Source organism: Centrocercus urophasianus, unplaced genomic scaffold (genome assembly GCF_019232065.1).
Source record: "Centrocercus urophasianus isolate 14NV4802_14NV808 unplaced genomic scaffold, USGS_Curo_1.0 seq_30, whole genome shotgun sequence".
Lineage (NCBI taxonomy): Eukaryota > Metazoa > Chordata > Aves > Galliformes > Phasianidae > Centrocercus > Centrocercus urophasianus.
The window spans coordinates 7,069,047-7,090,744 of NW_024884867.1; the positions used below are offsets into that span (position 1 = coordinate 7,069,047).

The 21,698-nt window shown below is 47.6% G+C and overlaps 2 protein-coding genes across 16 annotated transcripts in view; one reads left to right on the forward strand and one right to left on the reverse strand.

Annotated features, from left to right (window-relative positions):
- Nucleotides 1–11,023, forward strand: part of KDM2B (lysine demethylase 2B) — a 103,239-nt gene extending 92,216 nt beyond the window's left edge. For 8 of the 12 annotated variants that reach the window (XM_042828819.1, XM_042828812.1, XM_042828815.1 and 5 more), the window contains 8 exons: nucleotides 2,207–2,293; nucleotides 2,823–3,092; nucleotides 5,695–6,368; nucleotides 7,746–7,909; nucleotides 8,367–8,528; nucleotides 8,783–8,884; nucleotides 9,206–9,424; nucleotides 9,755–11,023. In XM_042828819.1, coding sequence (XP_042684753.1) covers nucleotides 2,207–2,293; nucleotides 2,823–3,092; nucleotides 5,695–6,368; nucleotides 7,746–7,909; nucleotides 8,367–8,528; nucleotides 8,783–8,884; nucleotides 9,206–9,424; nucleotides 9,755–9,936 — 1,860 coding nt within the window. In that variant the 3' untranslated portion in view covers nucleotides 9,937–11,023. The remainder of the gene's footprint in view (nucleotides 1–2,206; nucleotides 2,294–2,822; nucleotides 3,093–5,694; nucleotides 6,369–7,745; nucleotides 7,910–8,366; nucleotides 8,529–8,782; nucleotides 8,885–9,205; nucleotides 9,425–9,754) is intronic. The other 4 variants (XM_042828814.1, XM_042828820.1, XM_042828816.1 and 1 more) reach the window with 4 other exon arrangements.
- Nucleotides 11,024–11,613: 590 nt separating this feature from the next.
- RNF34 (ring finger protein 34) lies at nucleotides 11,614–19,822 on the reverse strand. 4 transcript variants are annotated; one of them, XM_042829127.1, is made up of 6 exons: nucleotides 19,765–19,822; nucleotides 16,698–16,916; nucleotides 15,500–15,886; nucleotides 15,126–15,182; nucleotides 14,678–14,879; nucleotides 11,614–13,341 (listed from the first exon to the last, which is right to left on the reverse strand). In XM_042829127.1, exons 1-6 carry the CDS (start codon nucleotides 19,768–19,770, stop codon nucleotides 13,154–13,156), a joined length of 1,059 nt encoding a protein of 352 aa, XP_042685061.1. In that variant the 5' UTR covers nucleotides 19,771–19,822; the 3' UTR covers nucleotides 11,614–13,153. The 4 variants fall into 4 exon arrangements, with proteins under 4 accessions (XP_042685061.1, XP_042685063.1, XP_042685062.1 ...); XM_042829129.1 differs by lacking the exon at nucleotides 19,765–19,822 and adding an exon at nucleotides 18,331–19,403; XM_042829128.1 differs by lacking the exon at nucleotides 19,765–19,822 and adding an exon at nucleotides 17,857–19,403.
- Between the last annotated feature and the right edge of the window lie 1,876 nt (nucleotides 19,823–21,698).

The window sequence follows — 21,698 nt, forward strand, 5'->3', positions numbered from 1 at the left end:
CAAGTGCAGGATCTGATGCAGTTTCTTTAAGAAGAATTTTTCTTCATAAGAATCCTGTTCTTTGGTAGATAGAGTGAGACTGATAGAAATGAGGGAGTATTCTAGGTGCATTGACAGAACAGCAAAAATAAATAACTGAGAAAACAAAGTCCTCCTCCAGCACAGCTGCTTTTCTGCCACTGTCTTCAGACCAGGTGTGTTTCTACCTGCATTACTTCAGCCTCTGCACTGTCAGGACTCACAGCTCTCACCTGCTGATAACAGATTGGCTCCTGGGGTCTCTGTATTATGTGACTCAGTCTTGTGTTCAGGCTGTGAATGGCTGCCTGGTGCTGCAGGCATGCAGTGGAGGTGCCTCCCACCATGGCTCAGACGCCCACCTGCTGCTGGTAGCAAACATGCAGAACTGGCTCCCACCCAGCCTAGAAGGCTTGGGACGGATTCAGTGGCAGGTTTGTTTGTGTCTAATTAGTTTGCTTACAGTTCCTCACATCTGTTCAGTTCCTTAAACTCTTCAGAAGGGACGGAGCTGTAATGCTTTCCCTTTGGTAGCATTTGTTCTGTATTCAGTGCGGGAAATAACTTGTTCCCAACTTGGGCTTGAGCCAGGAATTGCTCCCCTGAGGCAGAGATGTATACAACAGCTCCTGGAGTATCTTACACCTACCATGGGAAAGAAGGTTCAAAGGCACACAGTTGTGATAAAACCAGTATTTAAATTCTGCCCACTTCATTTACTCGTTTATTAACTCCCAAAGACTTGCTGGGAAAGGCTGACATGTCATCACTCCTGCTGGATGGTGAAACTCGAATGGCTGCTGTCTGGCTCAGTTCTGGAGGAAGCAGTTCCCTAAATCCCAGGGCTTGCTCCTGCACAGCTCACACGTTTTCACTGAGCTGGGAGGAGGAAATGCTTCAGAAACAAGAAAAATCTGCAGAGCTCTGCCCTTGCCTGTTCCAGCAGCCGGCTCCTGCTACTGTACTGCTGATGCCAATGCCCAGCTGTTCATCTTGACTGCAGACAGCAGAGCCGTGCTACTACAGTAATAAAATGTTTTCTTTTTTCCTTGAGGCTTTTGCCTAAGTCATAGAATCATAGGTCCTTTCCAACCTTGTGATTCTGCAAGATCATCTAGTCCAACCTGTCACCATTACTACCCACCAAGCTACTGAACCGTATCTCGTAGCACCTCATCCAGACACCTCTTGAACACCACGTAACTAATCCTTAAGATGCGAACGTGCCATCAGTGAGCTTATGTCTTTGTGTGGAGGCTGCTTTTTAGCTTAGCTCTACTGTTCCTCCTCGGCTTCATTCAAAGGAACTGCGTTTCAGAAACACCCTTCTCCTGTCTGGAATGTAATGAGGGCTCCTCTGCAGAAGTTGAGGAAGCAGGAGCCGTGTGGGGCAGGGCTGTGCTTTCCTTGTGATGTGACAACACCAAATGGGCGTTTTTCAAAGAGCAGAATGTCACAGTCTCTCAGAGGCAGCAAAGCAGTAAGCACTTCTCTTCCTTACGCTAGCTGTGGGTGTCAGAAGCCCTGAGAATGTTTTTGTTTGCCTGGACCTCTGAATAGAAGTTTGCTGTTCTCCAGCTGGCTTGGCAGCCAGCGTTCTGCTGGCACGTGAGCCTGGGGGCTGTGCACACGGGGCTGCTCACTCTGAGCCGTAAAGAAAAATATTGTAAGGCACACTTGATTACAGTGCAGGGTGCTCTGCTTCTAAAAATGCCCAACAGTATTAATGTATGAGAATGTGCGTATGGGAAAAATCCCTTCCTATTGAGGCACTTCAGGGAGGGAAATGGCTTTTCAGATCAGGGGTGTGGGAGGACGTTTGGAGATGGCATGATTACAGTCAGGACGGCGGGTGGCTTCTTTCCTTATCATTTTTGTAAGAGCAGAATGTGCCCTGCAGTAATTGGGATTGTCCCTGACCTTCACACAAAGCCCAGACCCAAAGCCTTTATCAAGGACCAGGTTGGCCACCACACATTCCTCCCATGGATGTTATATTGAGGGTGATCCTGTGGGGTGTGCTCTGCTCCTGCAGGGAGCCGGGTTTCTTTCCTGGGGCTCTCGGGAGGGCAGCAATGGATCAGAGAAAACACAGAGCTGTGAGAAATGCCTCTGAGTGGTCTACCTGTAGACCTCTGCAGCTTCTTTGAGCTTGTCTGTGAATTGAGTTGTGCCTCTCTTTCACCAGGTGAAGGAATCAGATGGTGTGGTTAACGACGAGCTGCCGAACTGCTGGGAGTGTCCAAAGTGCAACCATGCAGGGAAAACTGGAAAAGTGAGTTTAATGGGGATAAGTGGTGCTGGAATGAAATACAAGATCTCAAACGTTCCCTCTGGCTTGTAGGTATAATTTTGCCCAGTACCGCTTTTGTTTTTGTGTTCAATTCAGTTGAGTCAAAGGAAATAAGCTGTTGGCTTTCTGTTCCCTAATCATCTTTTATTTTTCTTCCACGCACTAACACTTCACCCAAAACCTGGAGAGTGTTTAGGTTAGTTCTGTGCATTGCTGCATGCTAAATTCTAAGATAACTCTTTGGATTGTGTAAAAAGGAAAGAAAAAAGGTCATGCGAAACCTGAAGTTTCTATTGGAATTAGGGAAGCTTTATTTTGTTTTCTTTTGTAAAGCGAGGGGCTGCAAGTGTGCATAAAAACTTCTTAAAGGTTGAAACTGCTTCTACTGTAACTCCATGTTAATGATTTTGTCTGTTACAAAGTGATCAACCCACCAGTGCTGGAGGCAACGTACATAAATAGCTGAGAAAGGCATAAGATATAAAGTTTGTTTGTGTTTTGTGTCTCTTTGGCGTACAAGCAAAAGCGCGGACCAGGATTCAAATACGCATCAAATCTCCCAGGCTCATTGCTGAAGGAACAGAAAATGAACAGAGACAATAAGGAAGTAACAGATGCTGCAAAACGGAAAGGGGACTGTGAAGAAACTCCCAGGCGGAAATCTGAGGAACATTCCAAAAAGCCTCAAGTTGACTCAATTCTGAGGAGAAAGTCAGACGAAGTACATCTGCGGAGGAAAAGGAAATTTGAGAAACCCCAGGAACCCTCTATGAGAAAACGGGTATGACAAACCCTTATGTACGTACGCAGATGCGCGTGGGCTGGTTGGGGCTGATGTCTCTTGCCTTCTGGCTTGTACCTCGTCTTGAAATCCCAGATTGCTACAAAAGAAACTGCGATGTTTTACCTCCCTTCCTGAAAACTGCTTGTCTAACAGGACAGTAGTTTGAACGGTGAAGCTCGGGTTGACATTCAGAGGCTGACAACACTGGGCTGTGGCTGTTGGTTTGTTCAAAATGCTGGAAAACCCACTTTAACTAAAAAGTCACTGCAAGATGCTTGGAGTAGGAACAAAGTGAAAATCACTTTTTTATGGAAACCTTTTCATCTGTTGCCACTTGGTGGCGCGTGGCTGCTTGTTTTGTGGCTGATTCACAGATGTACAATGTGTAGAACTGATCAGAGGACTTTTAGGAATGACACCTCCTGTAGCCTGCAGAGAGGAGGAGCTGCTCACAGCAGCACTGTAGCAGCTTTTCCCTGAATTTAAAAGTCAGAGCTCTTGGACCAGGCAGAGACACTCTGAATTGCCGTGTGGATTACAGAATGTTCTACTTGAGATGTAGAGAAATGCTGGCTTCCAGAGGTAGAATTGAGGACTTAGATCCAACTTCTCTTACAAGTAGACGTCGGATGGTTTGTAACTGGGATCGCTGGCAGTTCTTGTACTGCGTGCACTGCAGTTCTCTAGGACTTGGTAGTTGCTCTGCCTGTTGAGTCTTGGCAGAGAGAACACCACAGTGTGGGAATGTAGGGATTGTCGTTGCTTTGGTGGAGAGCAAAATTCATGACAGCAGGTTATGCATGTCTGCTTCTTGGCCATGATCTCCTTTTCCCATCCCTGCGGACTCACTGGAGTGTTTATGGATGGCTTGAATTGCTCCGTGAAAGCCCCCAGCGCGTCAGGAAGGCACTGTGAGTCACCAGACCTTCAACAGACAGCAGAACAAATGTCATCTTGTGGGGCTTTTACTTTTTCTTTCTTTCAACAGCTAAAACTTGGAAAAGAAGAAACTCTTCAGGAAGAAGGTGCTTTGCCTTTATAATAGATATGTTCTGCATCCCTTTTACTCCTTCTCATGTGGGCTGAATGGTGAGCCAGTGTATCATTCATATCTTTGTGTCAGAGCGGGCATTTTTATTATGCCCTTTACACCTCAAAAACCGCTCTCGTGCAAGCCTTTATGCTTCAGAAGAGTTAGCTGCAGTGGCTGGGTCTGTTTTTTCTCATGTCCCATGTTAAAATACAAACAAAAACTGTGTTTTGATGACCCCAAGGAATAAAATTCAGTTTCTGTGCTGATGCTTTGCTCTCTTGCTGAATCTTGCTCCTGCCACGCACACCCTCAGCAGTCTGCATCACAGCGTGGAGCCCCCCCTGCACAAGCATTGATTTCTCTCTCACAATCTGCCGCAATAACAGAACTCTGATACCTTTAAATTACGCACTCATCAGTGCCCTGTGTGGAGGATGCTGCAAGCTGACAGTAATCTGATGTTCTAATTTTCCTGTCTGTTTTCTAACCTGTCATTAACGTACTGTGACCTCTTCCTTTATTACATGTTTAAGGACGGGTTGATCAGCTTTCTCTGCTCGGCGCTGAGTCCGAGGTGTAGCAGCACATCCACAGATGTGATCCAATTAGTTTATTGCAGAACACGGGCGTTCTGATAGAACAGGTGTGTTCACAGCAGCTCACCTTTCCTTGCCAGGCCTGATCTCTTCTTATTAAGGCTGTTTCATTCTAACAGATGCTAGCTTCTTTCTTGCGATCAAATCAGACTTGAAGTCTTCCTTGGTTTTGGTCCGTACATCTCTTCCGTATCCCTCTGGCGTGCATCAGAAGTTTAGATTAACGTGAATGAAGCGCAGTTCTCTTTAACGAGCAGCAACCAGGGCAGGGAAGAAGCTGCCAGCCCCATGAGCCCACCTTGCATCAGAGATGGTGGCAGCATGCGGGCTCATCCGCGTGGCAGTGTCACACCTGGCATTCCCTGTTCGCACGCACTGGAGGTGGGGAAGCCTGAGAAGATGAACCGAGTTCAGTAGGATGTAAAGGGGCAGCCAGAGTGTGCTTAACCCGAGGCTCTGAGCATCCAGCAGGAATGGTGTCATCACAGCAGAAGCGCAGCCACAGTGCGAGTAGTGGTTGCACCTCAGGAGCTTTCAGAAATTGACCTTTTGGCCATTTGGCATGCATGTGTGTCAGCCAGTGTTGAAAGTTTGCCCAGTGAATGCATCTTAAGCCTGGTTTCTTCTGGCCCGTTGGGGGAGAGCTGTCTATAGCATGCTGTTTGCCTTCTATGTGGAAGCTGTCTGCTGTGTAATGAGTAAGGCCCGTAAGTCTGCAAGGTGATGCATGGTGAATAAATGCATTTGTCACTCTTGGAGTCCGGAGGGCCGATCCTGGGCTCCCTGCCTTTGCGATGGCGCTCCAGCTCGATGCCTTTGGCTGGTGGCTGCAGCCTGGCGCTGGGGCGGGTGGGCCCAGAGCAGGCAGGCAGCTGTTTCCCAGGCACCGCCGCCCCACAGAGCAGCAGCGTTCCGGGTAACGCCACGTGCTGGGTGCTCCTGTAGTCAGCCCTTGTCTCTTCCTTTTCAGCGGCGATCGTGGAAGGCTTCGGATGAGCGGAGCGCCCTGCTCAAACCCCTGCGGCGCCTCAAGCAGGAGCCAGAGGACGAGCTGCCGGAAGCGCCTCCCCGCTCCAAGGACAGCGACCAGTCGCGATCCAGCTCGCCCACCGCGGGTCCCAGCACAGAGGGGGCCGAGCCCAGGGACAAGAAGAAGTTCAAGATGAGGCGGAAAAGGCGGCTTCCCAATAAAGAACTGAGCAAGGAGCTCAGCAAGGAGCTCAACCAAGAGATCCAAAAAACCGAGAACAGCCTTGCCAATGAGAATCACCAACCCATCAAATCTGAACCCGAGAGCGAAAACGAGGAACCCAAGCGCGCCTTGAACAACAGCGAGAGACTCCATAGGTTCAGCAAAGGGTTGAACGGGACTCCCCGGGAGCTGAGGCACCCGCTCATCCCCAGCCTGCGGAGCACACCGCGCGGCATCGCCCGGCCCCCGCCCTCGCTCTCTCCTCCCAAATGCATTCAGATGGAGCGGCACGTCATCCGGCCGCCCCCCATCAGCCCCCCTCCGGACTCGCTCCCCCTGGATGATGGGGCAGCCCACGTGATGCAGAGGGAAGTCTGGATGGCTGTCTTTAGCTACCTCAGTCATAGAGACTTGTGCATCTGTATGAGAGTTTGCAAGACCTGGAACAGATGGTAAGGAGGGTGGGAAAGCGTGCTGGGTCTTGTGTGTGGTGGGGATGGGCTCGGAAGGGAGGTGGGTGACTGAGCACTAAAAGAGGTGTGCAGGTTGTCCCTGGAGTTCTACTGAGCCCAAGGAGAGAGGGTGCCCAGCAGTGTCTGAAGAAGCAGCTTGTCTTTAGTGCTTTCTCACAAGCAGCAGTTGCCAGCGCTTCTGATGAGAGCTCTGTGTCTGAGCATCAGCCTGCAGCAGCTGTGCTGCCCAGAGCAGCCTGTTCTGTCCTCAGGCACTGCAGTGTTCCCACACATGAGAACATGCTGTCTGGGTCAGGCTGAGCCTGGGTCGCTGTGCCCCCAGGAGCTCTTGCTGCTGATGCAGTTGTTTTTTTAGTTCAGCTCTTAAATCTCTGTTGAGATATGGTGAAGATCTTCTGGTGTCCTCAGTGTTCTCCTCAGAAGGTCCATCCTGGTTGTTGCCCTGCAGAGGGCACACAGAGCAATCCCATCTGCTGATTCCATATCAGCAGAACTTGTGGAAGAGTCCTTCATTGTTCTGTGCTCAGAGTGTCAGAGCGTAAAAATTGACACAGACAGTGACTGCACCACCACAGAAAGCATTAGTGGACAGATTGCTGAGTTTCAGTGCACTCGCAGCAAAGTATCTTGTTGGCTGTCATCTCATATTCAGCCATAATGTGCACATGGATGGGCGAGTCATGGCAGAGGCCCCTCGGTAGCGCAGTCTAGCAAAACCTGGATAAATGACAGGAAGGTTGGTAGTGTGGCGCAAGGCGATGCCCATGGAGCCCTTTCTCCACGGGTTTCTCAGTGCCACAGGTGTTGGATGATTTTTCAGTTTAAGTATGGCGTTTTCTAATGCAAAATGCAGGAAAATGCAGAATACTGCAAACCCATTCGGATTTGTTGCTTGTGGCCCTTAGGGAGCCATAAAGAGAGCGCAGAAACGCACATGGGAATAACAGGAACAGAATTTGTTTTGCATAGGGAAAGTGTGGGGGAAATCAGGACAAGAAACACATGAAACCATTCTTTTTATTCAGAAGGTAAGAAGGAAGGTGCTTGTTTTCAGGCTACAAGACAGATTTTAATAAATGCTGTGGTGACTTAAAATGGGATCCTATGATGTTGGCAGTGATAATTCAGTAGAAATAATTCCGTACTTCGCTGTGAGGCAGACTTGACAGGAAACTTCAAACCTACGTGAGGCTGTTTGTTGGTGCACTTACCTCAGCATCACTTCGCTTTATTTTTGCTAGTTTTAGTTAAATGCTGTCGTTCTCCCCGTAGTTCTGTGATGCTTTTTAAAAGTCTTGCAGAAATTGAAACAAGTGCCAAATTCAAGTGCTGTTGACTTTTTTTCTTTTTGGGTAGGTGCTGTGACAAAAGATTATGGACCAAAATAGATTTAAACCATTGTAAATCCATCACTCCACTTATGCTTAGTGGCATTATTAGGAGACAGCCTGTAACCCTTGATCTTAGCTGGACAAATATATCTAAAAAGCAGCTGAGCTGGCTTATCAACAGACTGCCAGGTAAGCGATGGTTTTTTGACTGCTTCATCAGACCTTAGCAAACCAGTTTAGATGTAAACTGTTATCTGTGAGGAGGGTGTGAAGGGGTCCAGCTATCTGAAAGGAGGAGTACATACAGAGGAGCAGAACATCAGCATGTTAAAATGAGTTTTGTTGTGACTGCTTGGCATTCTAGCAAACTGATTTGTGGCAGGTGTTGGCCAGTAAGTGCTGTGCCTGTGCTGACCGGTTCAGCTGGGGGATGCTGGGGGACTGTTCCCCCCTCCCCCACTGTAATGGAGGTTCTGGGTGCAGGGCAGAGGGACGGCTGGGTGGGGGGCTCCTGGGGTCCCTGCGTGCCCCGGAACATTGGGGTGTGTTGGAGCAGCGCTGGGCTCAGCTCAGCCTGTCCGTGGGAGCAGATCGCTGGGTGCCTCTCTGCGTGGGCCGTGTGCTCCAATCTCTTCTGTATCTGCAGGTCTCCGAGACCTGCTGTTATCAGGGTGCTCATGGATAGCAGTGTCAGCACTTTGTAGTTCCAGCTGCCCTTTACTCCGAACTCTGGACGTGCAGTGGGCAGAAGGACTGAAGGACGCTCAGATGAGAGACCTCCTGTCACCGCCCACAGATAACCGGCCAGGTAACCGGCGGGAGAGCGCGGGCTGTCCCATCTGCACTCAGCATGCTCTGCTGCTGGTCCCCCGTGGAGGAAATGGGCAGCAAACCCTGCAGCCAGCACCGGTGGGGTTCTGGGCTTTGCTGGCGCGTGAGGCGGTTAAGTAGTGACGTGCAGCACCTCGCTGGAAGCCTCTGGGTGATGAGTGATGTTCTCTGGCTGCTGAACAGTCATCTGAGCCACTGTGCTGGTTTTCTGTCTGACTTTCTTCTCTTCAGGCTGCAACGGGTGTACTTTAGAGAGTATGGAAACACTTTCTTCCAGTTCAGGGAAGGAGCAGTTCTGTGGGTCATGCCACATTCGCCCGGATATCAGCTCAGGTGAAATTTTGAGCAAATCAGATCTGCTTTCTGGCATGCACTGCACAGCCTACTGCTTATTCCCGACCTGTAATTCCGCTGGGCCCCTGCAGTTACTTTCGTCCCTTTTGTTTTTAAATCAGGAGGTGGTTATTGTCCACGTGCCTGTATCCAAAATAGGCAAGCGTTCCTGCTGACGTCCCCTCCAAAGCAACAGACAGGCAAAAACATCTGAAGTTAACTCAGGGCAGCAGTGTTGTGTGTCACAGTGCATTTCATATAGATTTGCAGATGTTTGCAGCACAGCACGAGGCTCAGCTGCTGCTTCTGCTTTCCATCCAGGTCAGATCGACAACCGGAGTAAACTGCGGAACATCGTGGAGCTGCGCTTGGCCGGCCTGGACATCACCGATGCGTCTTTGCGGCTGATCATCAGGCACATGCCTCTGCTCTCCAAACTCAATCTTAGTTACTGTAACCACGTGACAGATCAGTCTATTAACCTGCTGACCGCGGTTGGAACTACCACGCGGGATTCATTAACGGAAATTAATTTATCAGGTATGCAGCACGAACTCGGGGCAGGGGAGGAGGGTGGGGGTGTCCCTCCCCATCGGCACTGTTTGCTGCTGGAGTCGGTGATCCTGCAGCTGCTGTTCTCCCAGGCCCTGCCCTGTCTGAGCTGCTGGGAGCTGCAAATTGTCACTTTGTTCATCCTCCTCATCCCATCTCCTCCTCCTCATCCCTTCAGTTACACAGCCGGGAGCTGCATGCAGGCTGGTGGGGGCAGCTGGTGGCGGCGTGGCACAGGAGGAGCGGAAAGGGCTGAGGAGGTCAAATCAGAGATCAAAATGGGGTTTCACTTTTGTTCCCTTCTCTCTTTTTTTGCAGACTGCAATAAGGTGACTGACCAGTGCCTGTCCTACTTCAAACGTTGTGGAAACATCTGCCAGATCGACTTGAGGTACTGCAAGCAAGTGACAAAAGAAGGCTGTGAGCAGTTCATAGCAGAGATGTCAGTAAGTGTTCAGTTTGGGCAAGTGGAAGAAAAACTTCTGCAAAAACTGAGTTAGTTAAAGGACACGTGTAAATACTGGGGCGAGGCGGGGAAGGGACTAAGAACATGTAGGGATTTTATTTTCAATTGGGAACTTGGAATATTGGAAAATACCGTGATGGGATTTTACAACTCTTGTCGAGAACAACATGAAACTACCCACGTTAAGAATCTCAACTTGTGCCACTAATTCAGTCTACCTGGGATGTCCTGCACTGGCTCTTATGCAAATTCATAAGGCGACTGTTACTGATGATAATTGTTCACACCCGGAAGAAGACTGATCTCCAAGGAATACTGTTATTTAAAGTACCACAGCATGTGCTTGGTAGTGTAAATTTGATTTCTGCTTTTCATTTCTTAAAACAAACAAACAAACAAAAAAAAAAGTTGGTGTCATTAAAGTGGACCACGCACTGCATTTCTGCCTTCTTAACACATTTTGTTTTGTTACATCTTACATTATGCAGAACTATTTTTGTACAAAAATTGTTTAAAAATTATTTATGCAATGTTTGAATGCATTACCAGTGTTTCGGTTTTGATTGCCAATTTTTATCTTTACTTATGGTAGGAGAGAACTTAACCTATACTTCGTAGACAGTATCTATCTACAAACGTGCCCAGGTCAGGAAAAGTAGGTTAATACTTTCAACTTAAAGCATGTTTTAATGGAAGTTTATATCCTGCTTTGTATACTTGAGAAGTGACATAAGCATGTTGTGGAAATAAGGTGTAAATTATAGTTGAAGTAAAACACTTTGCCAAGTTTTATCTGTATAGAAATCACCTTTTTTCTCAAAATTTTAAAAATTCCAATTTCAGCTTTTGCACATAGGAGGGTTTCACTCTGTAGCATGAGCTCTTGTACTCAATATAAAATTAATTTATACAGTGAGTCCAGCAGTAGAATAAATGGTCAAACGTAGTCTCTCTTTCTTTGAAGTGTGAGTTGAGTTCTCATTTAAGGTTTATAACATGGTTATTTCCTGATTGTAAAATTCTGCATTCATAAGTGCCATTGTTGTAAGGTGTTGTTTTCGTAGACCTTCCTGATGCAGTTTTACCTTTGTTGAATTTGTATAAACAATTGTACAAAAACAGATTCTGGCTACGAGGGCTTCTGTTCCAGCTGGGGGCTGTGCTTGGACTTCAGGAGTGGGAAGTGACTGCAGCTGTGGAGCTGCACAAGCCCTGCCAGCAGCGGCGCTTCCTCCTGCAGCCCGGCTCTGCTGCGCGCCGTCCTGCTGTGCAGCGCGGGCAGCGGCCTGCTCCTGTCCCAGCAGGACTCTGAGCCCAGGCCTGCTCCTGTCCCAGCAGGACTCTGAGCCCAGGCCTGCTCCTGTCCCAGCAGGACTCTGAGCCCAGGCCTGCTTGCAGGAATCTCCCTGGCAGAAGGGTGGTGGTGTCAGCAAGCTGCGCCTCGATTCTGTGCTTTGTGGAACTGTTCCCAACCTTGATGGAAGCAGCAGTCATGCAGCAGCCCCCATTGCTGCCACGCTCCAGGCAGCAGCTCACAGTGCTCAGTGCAGGCTTTCTCCACTGCCTCCCAGCGCGTTATTACTGAGGGGAAATGAAATGCACGTGCCTTCCTGCGGCTGCTGTCTGCCTGGGCACACGCTTGTAAGAGACAGGTAAAGCTTGGGCTGCCTGCCCACCACCTTCCCCACTGGTTAAGGAAAGAGACAGAGGCTGTGAAAGCCCATCACAAATCTTTATTAAGCTTGTGTGGCTAACGATCAGCATGGAAGTAATATACGGTTCTTTTCTCATCAGCTTACCCACTCAACGGAGACTCCGGGAATCAAGTAGCATTAAAAAGTTACTCTAAAAAATAAAGCCATTGAGAGGTTTGCTCCCTTCTGAAAAATAGTCAGCAGTGTCTTAAAGCTGCATATTTTGTTTTGAGGAGGAGCTGCTTTTTCATTTTCAAGCCAGCTGCATGAAGACAAGAGAGCCGGAATGACAGGCAGTGTAGCAGAGGTAAGAATTACCGGACATTGAAGCCCTGGCACATCATTTTCTTACCTCCATTACTTTGTTAGCATGGGGGAAATTCAAAGGAGAAACTGTAGCTTTAGCTGAACTTTCTTTCATCATTTTTTTTTTCTTTTAACTTACTCTTGGACTGCTTGGACACAGGGATCCTGTCCCCACATCTGAAGTGATTTTGCAGCTTCCCTCAGAAGGCTGCAGGGGCAGCCCCAGGCACTGAGGTCTTTGCTCCAACACAACACCCTGCTGGAAGCTGAGCCGCCAGCAGCGAGGTATGCAGCAGCTGATGGGAAGCAGGGGTAATAGTGACTCAGCCTTGGTTAATGTTGGTGAATGTGAGGTTTTAAAGATGAGGTTTCCTTTCCCCTGTCCTTAATAAAACCATCCCTCCTTAAGGTTAGCAGTGCTATACATTCCACGTGTTAGCAGCAAGTAGTTTCATGACCCTGATTAGTATTCACAGTAAGATCAGGTTGTCGGCACATGAAGTACAATCATCACATTAGATTAATAGTTACAATAGGCAGGAGTGGATTCAGAACCACAAGAACGTGGTTTCCTGTACCTCCTTTCTTAAAAAATCATTCCTAAACTAAAGAAAAGTACTTAGTAAGCAGTACTTGGATACCACATGAGAGAGCCCTACAGAGTGACAGAGAACGGCCAAGAGAACACAGGGGTAATGTCTGACATTCAGAGCACAGCAATCCCGTCAAACAGATTGCTTAAGGTCTTCTGTGCAGGTACAGTTAATGGCAGTGCTTTCTTGAGTCTTTATACTGTTAACACTGTTACAGGAACAGTGTCAGTTACATTCTATGTTTGTTTAATTGCATAAGAACAGAATGTTCAACCAATAAGTTCTAGAGGACTGGACAGCGTAACGCAAGGATGGTTGAGCAAAGGTGGTTTCTGTGACCTCTTGCTGAGTACTGAATGCAATAACTAGGGCTGATATTCTTCAGAAGAGAGCAATAACTGCTGTAAACAGTTTGACTCAGTTTGTGGGTTTAAGGAAAGCCAGGCAGCTCTGTCACTGTGCGCACAGGCATCACATCATCCTGCCCAACCGTCAGATTAAGTATGCTGTAAAAAAAGTCTTCATAAATTCTACATCCTGATGTTCAAAATGTTGCGTTTGAGAATTAAAAATCTGATCTACGCCCCAGGGTTCAGCACTCCTGCCCACAGAAATCCTGGTAGTCAGAGGGTGACTAAAATTGCCTTTTGGTCTTCGTTTAAGACTTAAAGACATGCACAGCCCGCACAACGTACTGCCGGCAGATGGGGCACTCGCTCATCCTCTTGCCGCACTTGGTGCAGGTCACCATGTGGCCGCACTCCAGCAGCACGCAGTCGATCACTGCATCCATGCAGATCCGGCACAAGTTGTCATCGTTGTCGTTCAGCTGTACCTTCTCACCCTCTGAAAAGCAATGGAGAGGGAGGACACACGTTCAGGCCCTGAAAACACTTCAGCCCTGACGCTGGCACCAGCTAAAAGATACGAACAGGTTCTTCAGCATAAAGCTGTGTTGCTCCGTGCTTACAACCGTTTTCTAACCAGCTAAGAATTATTTCACATTCCTTAACCTCTTGGAGGTTAAGGAACCTCATCCAGTCTCAATTAAGTGCTTGATGACAGTAATTAAAATGCAGAGCTTGTTGTTCTCTATCTCTGAACTTACTTTGTGTAGCAGAACACTTTCCTCACAGTGATGCAGAATGAAGCAGACCAAGTTGTTGAAGCGTAAGCAAGGCCTGAGGATGGTGGAACTGAACAAAGTCTGCCAGGTTTCAGTGCAGCTTTCCTCTCTCAATAACTGTACATTTTGTCAGACCGTACTGAGAAAATCCTAACTCTAATGCTTCATTTCAGACAGGTTTTCAGCTCTATTTTAATCACCAACTGAGGGTCTCCCTTGAGCCATGCTTTGACACTCACCAGCAGTACCAGAGAGCGGGCAGCACCTGCAGAATGCTTCACCCCTCTGAGCCAGTTATTTCAGTCTCATGTGCTGGCAACACCTGGCTGTGAAGCAGCCCTGAGCTAAGGCAGCTTTCCAGTCACTGCAGTTGCCTGTTGCTCACATCCTGCCTGGTGGGTGCAAGAATAAAGAGCCAGGCAGGGATTTTTCAGGCCGGCAGCATCATCAAGAAGCTGTTTCTCCCACAATATTTTGTTAACAGAAATCAGGCTGTGCATATACTACAATCAGGCAAGTGAAAGACAGCAACTGTTGAGCACAGAGGTTGGATGAATACAAGTCATTGAGCTGCAGCCACAGAAACACCTTATCATGAAAGCATGGAGAGAGACCAAACCACTTGAACTTGGACTTTTGCCACTGTAGCTTTTAATTCTGTCTCGCAGTGAAAGACCTGAATTACTTTGGTCTGTTGACAGCTACAAGAGAAGCTATCTTGCTAATACCCTGTGAAATCTAATACAGGATACAGAGGTGCCAAGTTTCACATTCTCCAAAGCAGCAGTTCTCAGCCATGCCATTTTACCTTGCATGTGAAAGCTGAGCTCTCCAAGCTTTGCAAAGTAAATCTTTGAAAAAACAGCACAATTCCTGGAAAGCTTCATTTACACACTGGTGCCACATTCAGCTATTCTATAGATGTAGCTCCAACTGGGAAACCACACTTGTGAGTTGTTCCACAAAAGCAGAACAAGTCAGACACCAAGTTGTCCTGCTGGCAGAACCGGCTACTGGAAACCAGAAAAGAAAGGTAAGAATTGAATACAAACTTACGTGTTTTGTGGTTTTCCTCACTCTCTCTGTACAGCCTGCTCACTTTCTCCACAAGTTCCCATTTCTCACAGCATCCTGAATAGTTGACAAAATTACACGCAAGGATCTCCTTCAGCTGCCGAACACTCAAGCCTTCGATGTCCTCCAGACTTGAAATATCAGACAGAGAGGCTCTCGCTCGTTTTCTGGACAATCCGGGAGTCTGAAACACAGAGCTGTATGTTTTTATCTGTCCTGGTAAGTCCAAAGCACCAGATTTTTCCATGCAACACAGACTACATTAAGCTGCAGCAGTTGGGCTAAAGCTTTATCCTTTTCAGGGCAAGTATTTACAGATGTGTTATTAATGGCTGGTTCTGAAAGAACAGAACGTGATTCTAAATGCTGACAGATCTAAAGACTTTGTGGTGTCACGTGCAAAGGTTTCTCTGCATGGTTCCTAACTCACCTGTTCCTCGGCACTTTCTTCTTCATCATTATTTATAGAAGATGTTTCAGTTTGGCCCTGTGTACAAAATGAAACTAATCAAAACAAATACGAAAAAAAACTAAAACAACCCCAACCTCTTCTAAAATACTTTCCTTCCTCCCAAACGTTTTGAAGTTTCAGCTGCTGCTAATTATTATCAACTCAAGTCATCCCTATCACCTAAGCTACCAGTCTTATCTAATCATCTTCTGTTTCCAATCAGAAACGGAAAAGGCATTTTCCAGCCCCTCCATCTGCACCAGCTGGTTCTTGTTTTAGTTTAGCATGATGCATTATCTAATTGAAAAAAAAAAAAAGCCACTCTACCATAAGACACATGTTAATCATTGTACCCGTAAAGGTGTCCCATTTCCTGTGCTTCCCCCTCTGTTTGCAAGTTCTCCTTGGGACGACACTGACACAGACATAGAAAATGGATGAGTAAAAAACCCAGAAGTCTGTGAGCGCGACGAGCGCAAGCTGCCAGCGTCCATGTCCTCCTCTGAGCCTAAGTGGTGGCACAGCACGAGATCCACCAAGTCTTCCTTCTCCCTGCAGGTATCTGTCGGGATGTTTCTGAGAACAAGGTACTGGCGCAGATCCTTGACTTTCAGTCTCATCAGCTGTGGCCGCTGAAATGCTGTTTCTTGCAGCAAGTGACAAGTCGAACATCTTCGGAGATTCTCTTGTAAGACGGAACAAACGGAGCAGAAATCCTTCTTGCAGTCACAACACACGTGCTAAGGATGAGCAAATAAACACGCAGCTGAGTCAGAACGTGAGCCCACGACCCTGCGCCCAACCTCATAATTTACTGCTGCCCTTTCATCGCTGATTGTGACAAACATCAGCTTTAGGATTTAAGTCTAGAAAATTGCCCCATCAAATAGCTCTGCGGCTGTGCCAGGGTGGAGCAAGACAACAAGGAAAGGGGAAACTGAACAAAACTGAGCAAAGAGGCTTCAGAGAATTAGGTCAGTAAGCGGGCCTAAATGGACAAGGTAATAATGATGGATGGTCATATGCAGAAGTGACACCAACAATCTCAATTTTATTTACCTGGAAACTTAATTAAGCCACCAGCTTGGCCCCAAATGATATGAGGTCACTGCAGCACAACAGCACTTAACAGAACTAAACCCGTTTAACAAACAAACAGCACTTCACAGAAAGAAGCTGTGATACTAAATTGGTAGTGGTTAAACTTGTCTGTTATGTAGTTTGTTCATTTCAGTACCCCACCACTATGGCTGATATCCTCTACAAACACAGATCTGTTCTAAGAGCCAAGATTCTGCACCTAAAACATGCACCTTACAAACAGGATCAGCACATTCCCAGCTCAGCTCAGATCCAACGTCAGATCCTTTAACTTCTAATCCTGTCTGATGTTCATTTCCTGTGACCTTGGGATGAGGCACTTTCTCCCTCCCTGACCATCTGACTCAGTTGTCCTTACTGGAGGAAAAAAATATGTATATATTTGTATCCCCATATGCCTACAGATTATTTCATATTAGTAAAAATATGATTTAAAAGGAAACAACTCACTTTTTTCCTAAAAACTGAGAAGGGAAGTCCACAGGCTTTGCAAACCACGTTAGCAGCTGCTGCAGCTGGAGATGGACACGACGAGAAAGCCGCGTTCGGGGCGAAGCGGAACGGGCCGGCGCCTCCCGCAAAGCCGGCCTGCTGGCCACGGACAGCCCCAGTCCCCATGACTTCATTCAGCAACCCGCAGCAGGAAGCCCACATGGAAGTAGCTCCTGCCTGGAAGCACGCAGAAAAAAGAAAAAGGGACAAAACTGAATATCCTAAGACCCACGTAACACGTGTCCTGCTGCCACAGGGCCTCGCCATCCCATCTCTCATCATCCCAAAGCGCGCTGTGTGCAATCCCAGAGCACAAGGAATGCAGCACACAAACATCGGCGCAGCCCAGCCAGCCCCCCTTCCCAGCTACAACCCAAAGTAGGTAAGATTTGCTTCCGAGAGGCTGAAGCAGGCACAAGGAGCTCCTTCTCTCCTGCACTGAAGCAGAGTTCTTCACAGAAAAAGTAAGGAATTTGAAGAGGTGATGCAAAGTGAAGGAGGAGAGACTGACAGCCAATTGTAGGCGAAGAACAAGAGCTGAAGGGACAAGAGCGAGAGGTACAACAGCTTTGTAAGGCTGCCTCCCTGTAGGACCTTCTCCAGAAGTAACTCAGTTCTTCTAGGACTCACGGTGAAACTCTAAAAAACATTTCTGGATCTTCAAACAAACGAACCAAACTTAATTCCAAACTCATGCTCTGTTTCTTTGAGAGGGAAACATCTTTCAGGCCCTCCCTGGAGCTGCTCTGCTGTTCTCTTACACAGGGGCTAACAAAACTAAAGCACCTCCAAATAACTTTATTCCATATTGACTGTATTTCTGGTTTGAGCCCTACTGTTTTATCTCAAACACTATAAAGATAAATACACGCATTTCACTGCTACTTTTTTATCCTTGAAAGCCTTCAGCACCAGATTCTCTATCAGATTTATACTTCAAGTTGGAATTTGGAACCTACACTGTTTGGGTCATACACGTAATTGCAGTCATGTGGCTCATGGAAATCTATTAAACAACAACAAGAACCAACAGAAGCACACTGGGTTTTTTGCAGAAGGAAGCTGAGTGGTACAATTATCTTTTAAACATATTTTTGTTCACCTTTTTTTTTCTTACCTATTCTAAGTTCTTCTGTTTTGTTTTCTTTATTCCAGGACAGCAGCCTGGACAGCAGCCTCTACCCCTTCAAGTGTAAAGACACAGAACATTGGGTTTGAGCCTGCAAACCTCGACCAACCAGAGCACACATCAGCCCAGTGATGGCACTGCAGTTCCTGCAGTGACTGCTTTCCATCTTAACACACACAAAGCAGAAAAGCTCAGAAAGGAGTCCTTACTGTGGTGCAGAGAGAAGCTGAGGCACAGAGCCATAGGACTAAACATGCCCCACAAGGCACTTGCATGAACACGTTGTTAAGAGTGGAACATCAAAAGCACCTCTCTGACCTACACAAACCTGGTGCTCCACTCTTACTGCTGTATGCTGACACTACAAGTGTTGCAAGGCTAGCAGTGCGGTCGGTCCTTCTGCTTCTAAGCTGTGGGAAGTAATAACATCAAACACGTATGCAACAAACAAAACTCACTAACCCAACTGTTTTGAGAGCCACGTTCACCCCAGATGTAACCAGGAACCTTCACACAGCACAGAGAAAAGCCTGCAGAGCCAGGGCACGACTGACCCTGGTTGGTACCTGCAGCTCACTGCCCTCCACACTGAGCCATCCAGCCAAGACTTGCTTTCTGCTTTCCAGCAGCAGAGAGTGGAAACGTCAATATTCCTTTCTCCTGCACAAAACAAATGATGCGTAGTTCTCCCTCCTTCTTAAGTAACAGTTAAATAACGTTTCAGAAAAGCATTCTTAAAACTGGTGACTTAAAACTAGGAGCTCTCTTGCATGCAAGGCTGGTCTTTTGAAAAGTATTTTTTTTCCCACCTTAATGGAAAGTTGTCAGTTGCAAAAAAAATAATGACTAATTCTTCACATGGTCTTACAGAATTGTCACGCCAGCTTTATAGTGAACAACAAAAAACTGCTGCAGGCAAATAAGTGCAGAAAGATAAAACACTGAGCCAGAAGTGTGTGGGAATCCAACCAGCACCACTGCAGGGCACCCAGCAGCAGGACAACAGAACCAGGAGAGAATGCAGCTGCTACCCGTGTCCTTACCGGGCAGTTTAACTCTTGGAGGAGTGATTTTATTGAATGGCCTGTAACAACTCAGACAAAGCTATAAGCTCAGGGTAAATATGCATCTAGGAAGTTTGTTATCCACTTTTGATGCCCGAATTTTCTAAGTATTGGACAGAAGACGTGTGTTACAGTTGCTCTAAGAGCGGATCTATGCAGATGAAAGGCAGTGCAACAGTGTCCTTAATTCGCTCCTTAACCTCAGTCAGCTCTGCAGCTTCCCTGTGATACCGAGCCAGAAAGCACCGGCACAACTCATAGATGAGACACTAAAACAAGCAGCTTCCTCCGTGCAGAGCTCAGCACAGCCCGGCCGAGCAGCCAAAGCCTTTCCAGCCATCCTTCCCCACGATCCTCCGGCTGCTCCCTTCACCTCCACGCTCTGCGCACCCTGCAGCGCCGTGAAATCGCATTTCGGCCGTCCAGCCTCAGAGCCCAGCTGTGCCCGCAGGGCTGCTCGCGGCCGCGCACAGTGGCAGGAGGATCCTCCCGCAGCAGCCCAGCTTTAACGCCCCGGGGCCGTGCCGAGCTTTCCCAAAAAAGGAGCTCGGCGACGACCCGAAGGCACGGCGCCCAGACGGGGGTCAGACGAGAGAGCCGTGAGGGATCGGGCCTCGCCTCGGGCCCCGCCCGCCCGCTGACTCAGCGAAGGCCCCTCGGCAAGGCGGTCGCGGCCTCGGGAGCCCCTCTGTGGCGGCCGCGGCCCGAAGAGAGCGGAGGGCCACGGCGCAGCTCGGCCCGCCCCACCCCCAGCGGGGTCCCTGCCGCACCGCGCTCCGTTTCGGCCGCCCTCGTCCCTCCCACAGCCGGCCCAGCCGAGGAAGCCCATCACCTTCATGGCCGCTCCGCCGCCTCAGCACGGCGCCCTGCCCGGCGCCGACCCCCGCCCGCGGGCCGCCTCACGGAGGGCGGGTCTTCCCGCGGAGCCTCGTCCTATTGGCTGTTCTCCTCGCGACGGCGGCGGGAGGAGCCAATGGGAGGAGAGGAAGAGCCGCCGAGGGCGGGCGCGGAGGTGGCCTTGAGGCGAGGTGAGGCCGGGACCCCCGGGGTGGGCGCTGAGTGACTGAAGGGGTTTATTATTTGAAAATCCAGCTCCAAAAAGCTTCCGGATCCCGTTATTACTTTATTTACCTTATAAATATATTAATTAAAAAAAATGGTTTTAAGAATAAATTAAAAAAAAAAATGTAATCTGTATTGTAACAATAAAAAGTATTACAATAAAAAGCAAATCCTGAGGCAAGCTTTACGTGAGGGCACAGAGCCAACAAACAGGGCCCAACAAAAGTGTTTGAGAACACATTTCGAGCCCAGGCTCTATTACTCACGGAGAAGATTGCAAAGCCCTTCATAACTTGGGGTGGGGAGGCTGTGTTTGCAGCAGGGCTCAGAGATGGGTGACAGAGGGGAGAAAAATGAGTTTTCCCGTGAGCTGTGCTGAGAGAAAACCTCCCAGACACCTCCCAGAGCCCATGGCCGTGCTGACAGCCCTCAGCACTCTGCCTTCATTGGGGCAGATGTCAGTGAGTCACGCTGTGACACTGATTTGAGATCTCTTTATCACTACGTCTGAGTTTTAACCATGACTGTTGTTCTTTAACAGGGAACTTGAACCTCAGTGGCTGTGAAGTGGCATTGCTGAGCTCTGTTAATAAGCCTTGCCCTCGCTGAGCTCTCGGGGTTGTGCCAAAGAAGCATTAAAAGATTTGAATCTATTAATACAAGATGTCCCATTTACTTCTGCTGTGGAATGACGAGGAATGATGACTCACTAGAGCTCCGTGATCCCCCATGGTTTTACATAGTGAATAGAGGAATCATTCTTAGCAGGAATCACTGTTTGCTTTCAGTGTTTTCAGTTGTGAAATCACAGAATCACAAAGATTGGAAAAGACCTCTAAGCTCATCACCCATCCCCACCACACCCAAAATCATACATTACTTTTGAAGTAAATGTTAATCTCCAGGCTTTATTTGGGAATTTCAGAGTGGGTATTACTATCGATACAAAAAGTCCTTACAGCATTCACTCCCAGAGGCACACAGTAATTTGGGTTTACTATTTGAGCAGGTTCAAAGCAGGACTGTCAGCATGACTTGCATGTTGAGTTTGGAGAGTTACACGGAGCGTCAGGATTTGGGCCAGATGTGTCATTTCCTTGTCTCTCCAACTTCTGCAAATGCCGACTGCAGCTCTCTTCTCTGCCCCTCCCCGCAGCCCACTTTGCCATTTCAGTGCTTCCGCCCAAGCTGTCTTACTTTATTTTCAGGAAATACCACGAAATTAACCTTTGTAACATAACAGCTGCAGCTGTTTCCTGCTTTTTATGTTCAGATACAGCTGAACAAGTATTAGCTCATTGAGATCTGGGAAATTATCACTACGTATGCTCACAACAACTAATTACAGCATTAAGCTTCTTCAATATAAATGTATTCCAGAAAATTACTCCAAGCTTGATTTGCCTCCTCCTCCTCTAACCACATCCAGGCGTGAATCAGGAGTGCCTGAGTTGTAATCCCTGGTGATGTGCAGATGTGTAAAAATGGTGACTTATGAGTTGCTCCTCCTCCCTCTCCAGTAAGAAAATAAATAAATAAATGGAAAGAAAAAAGAAAATAAGAAAAAAAAAAGAGAGAAAAAAAAAAAGAAAGTAAAAAAGAAAAAGAGAAGAGAAAAAAAAGAGACAAAGGGGAAAAAAGGAAAATAAAACTAAAGAAAGATATAAAAAGAAAAAGGAAAAAAAAAAGAAAAAAGGGGCAACG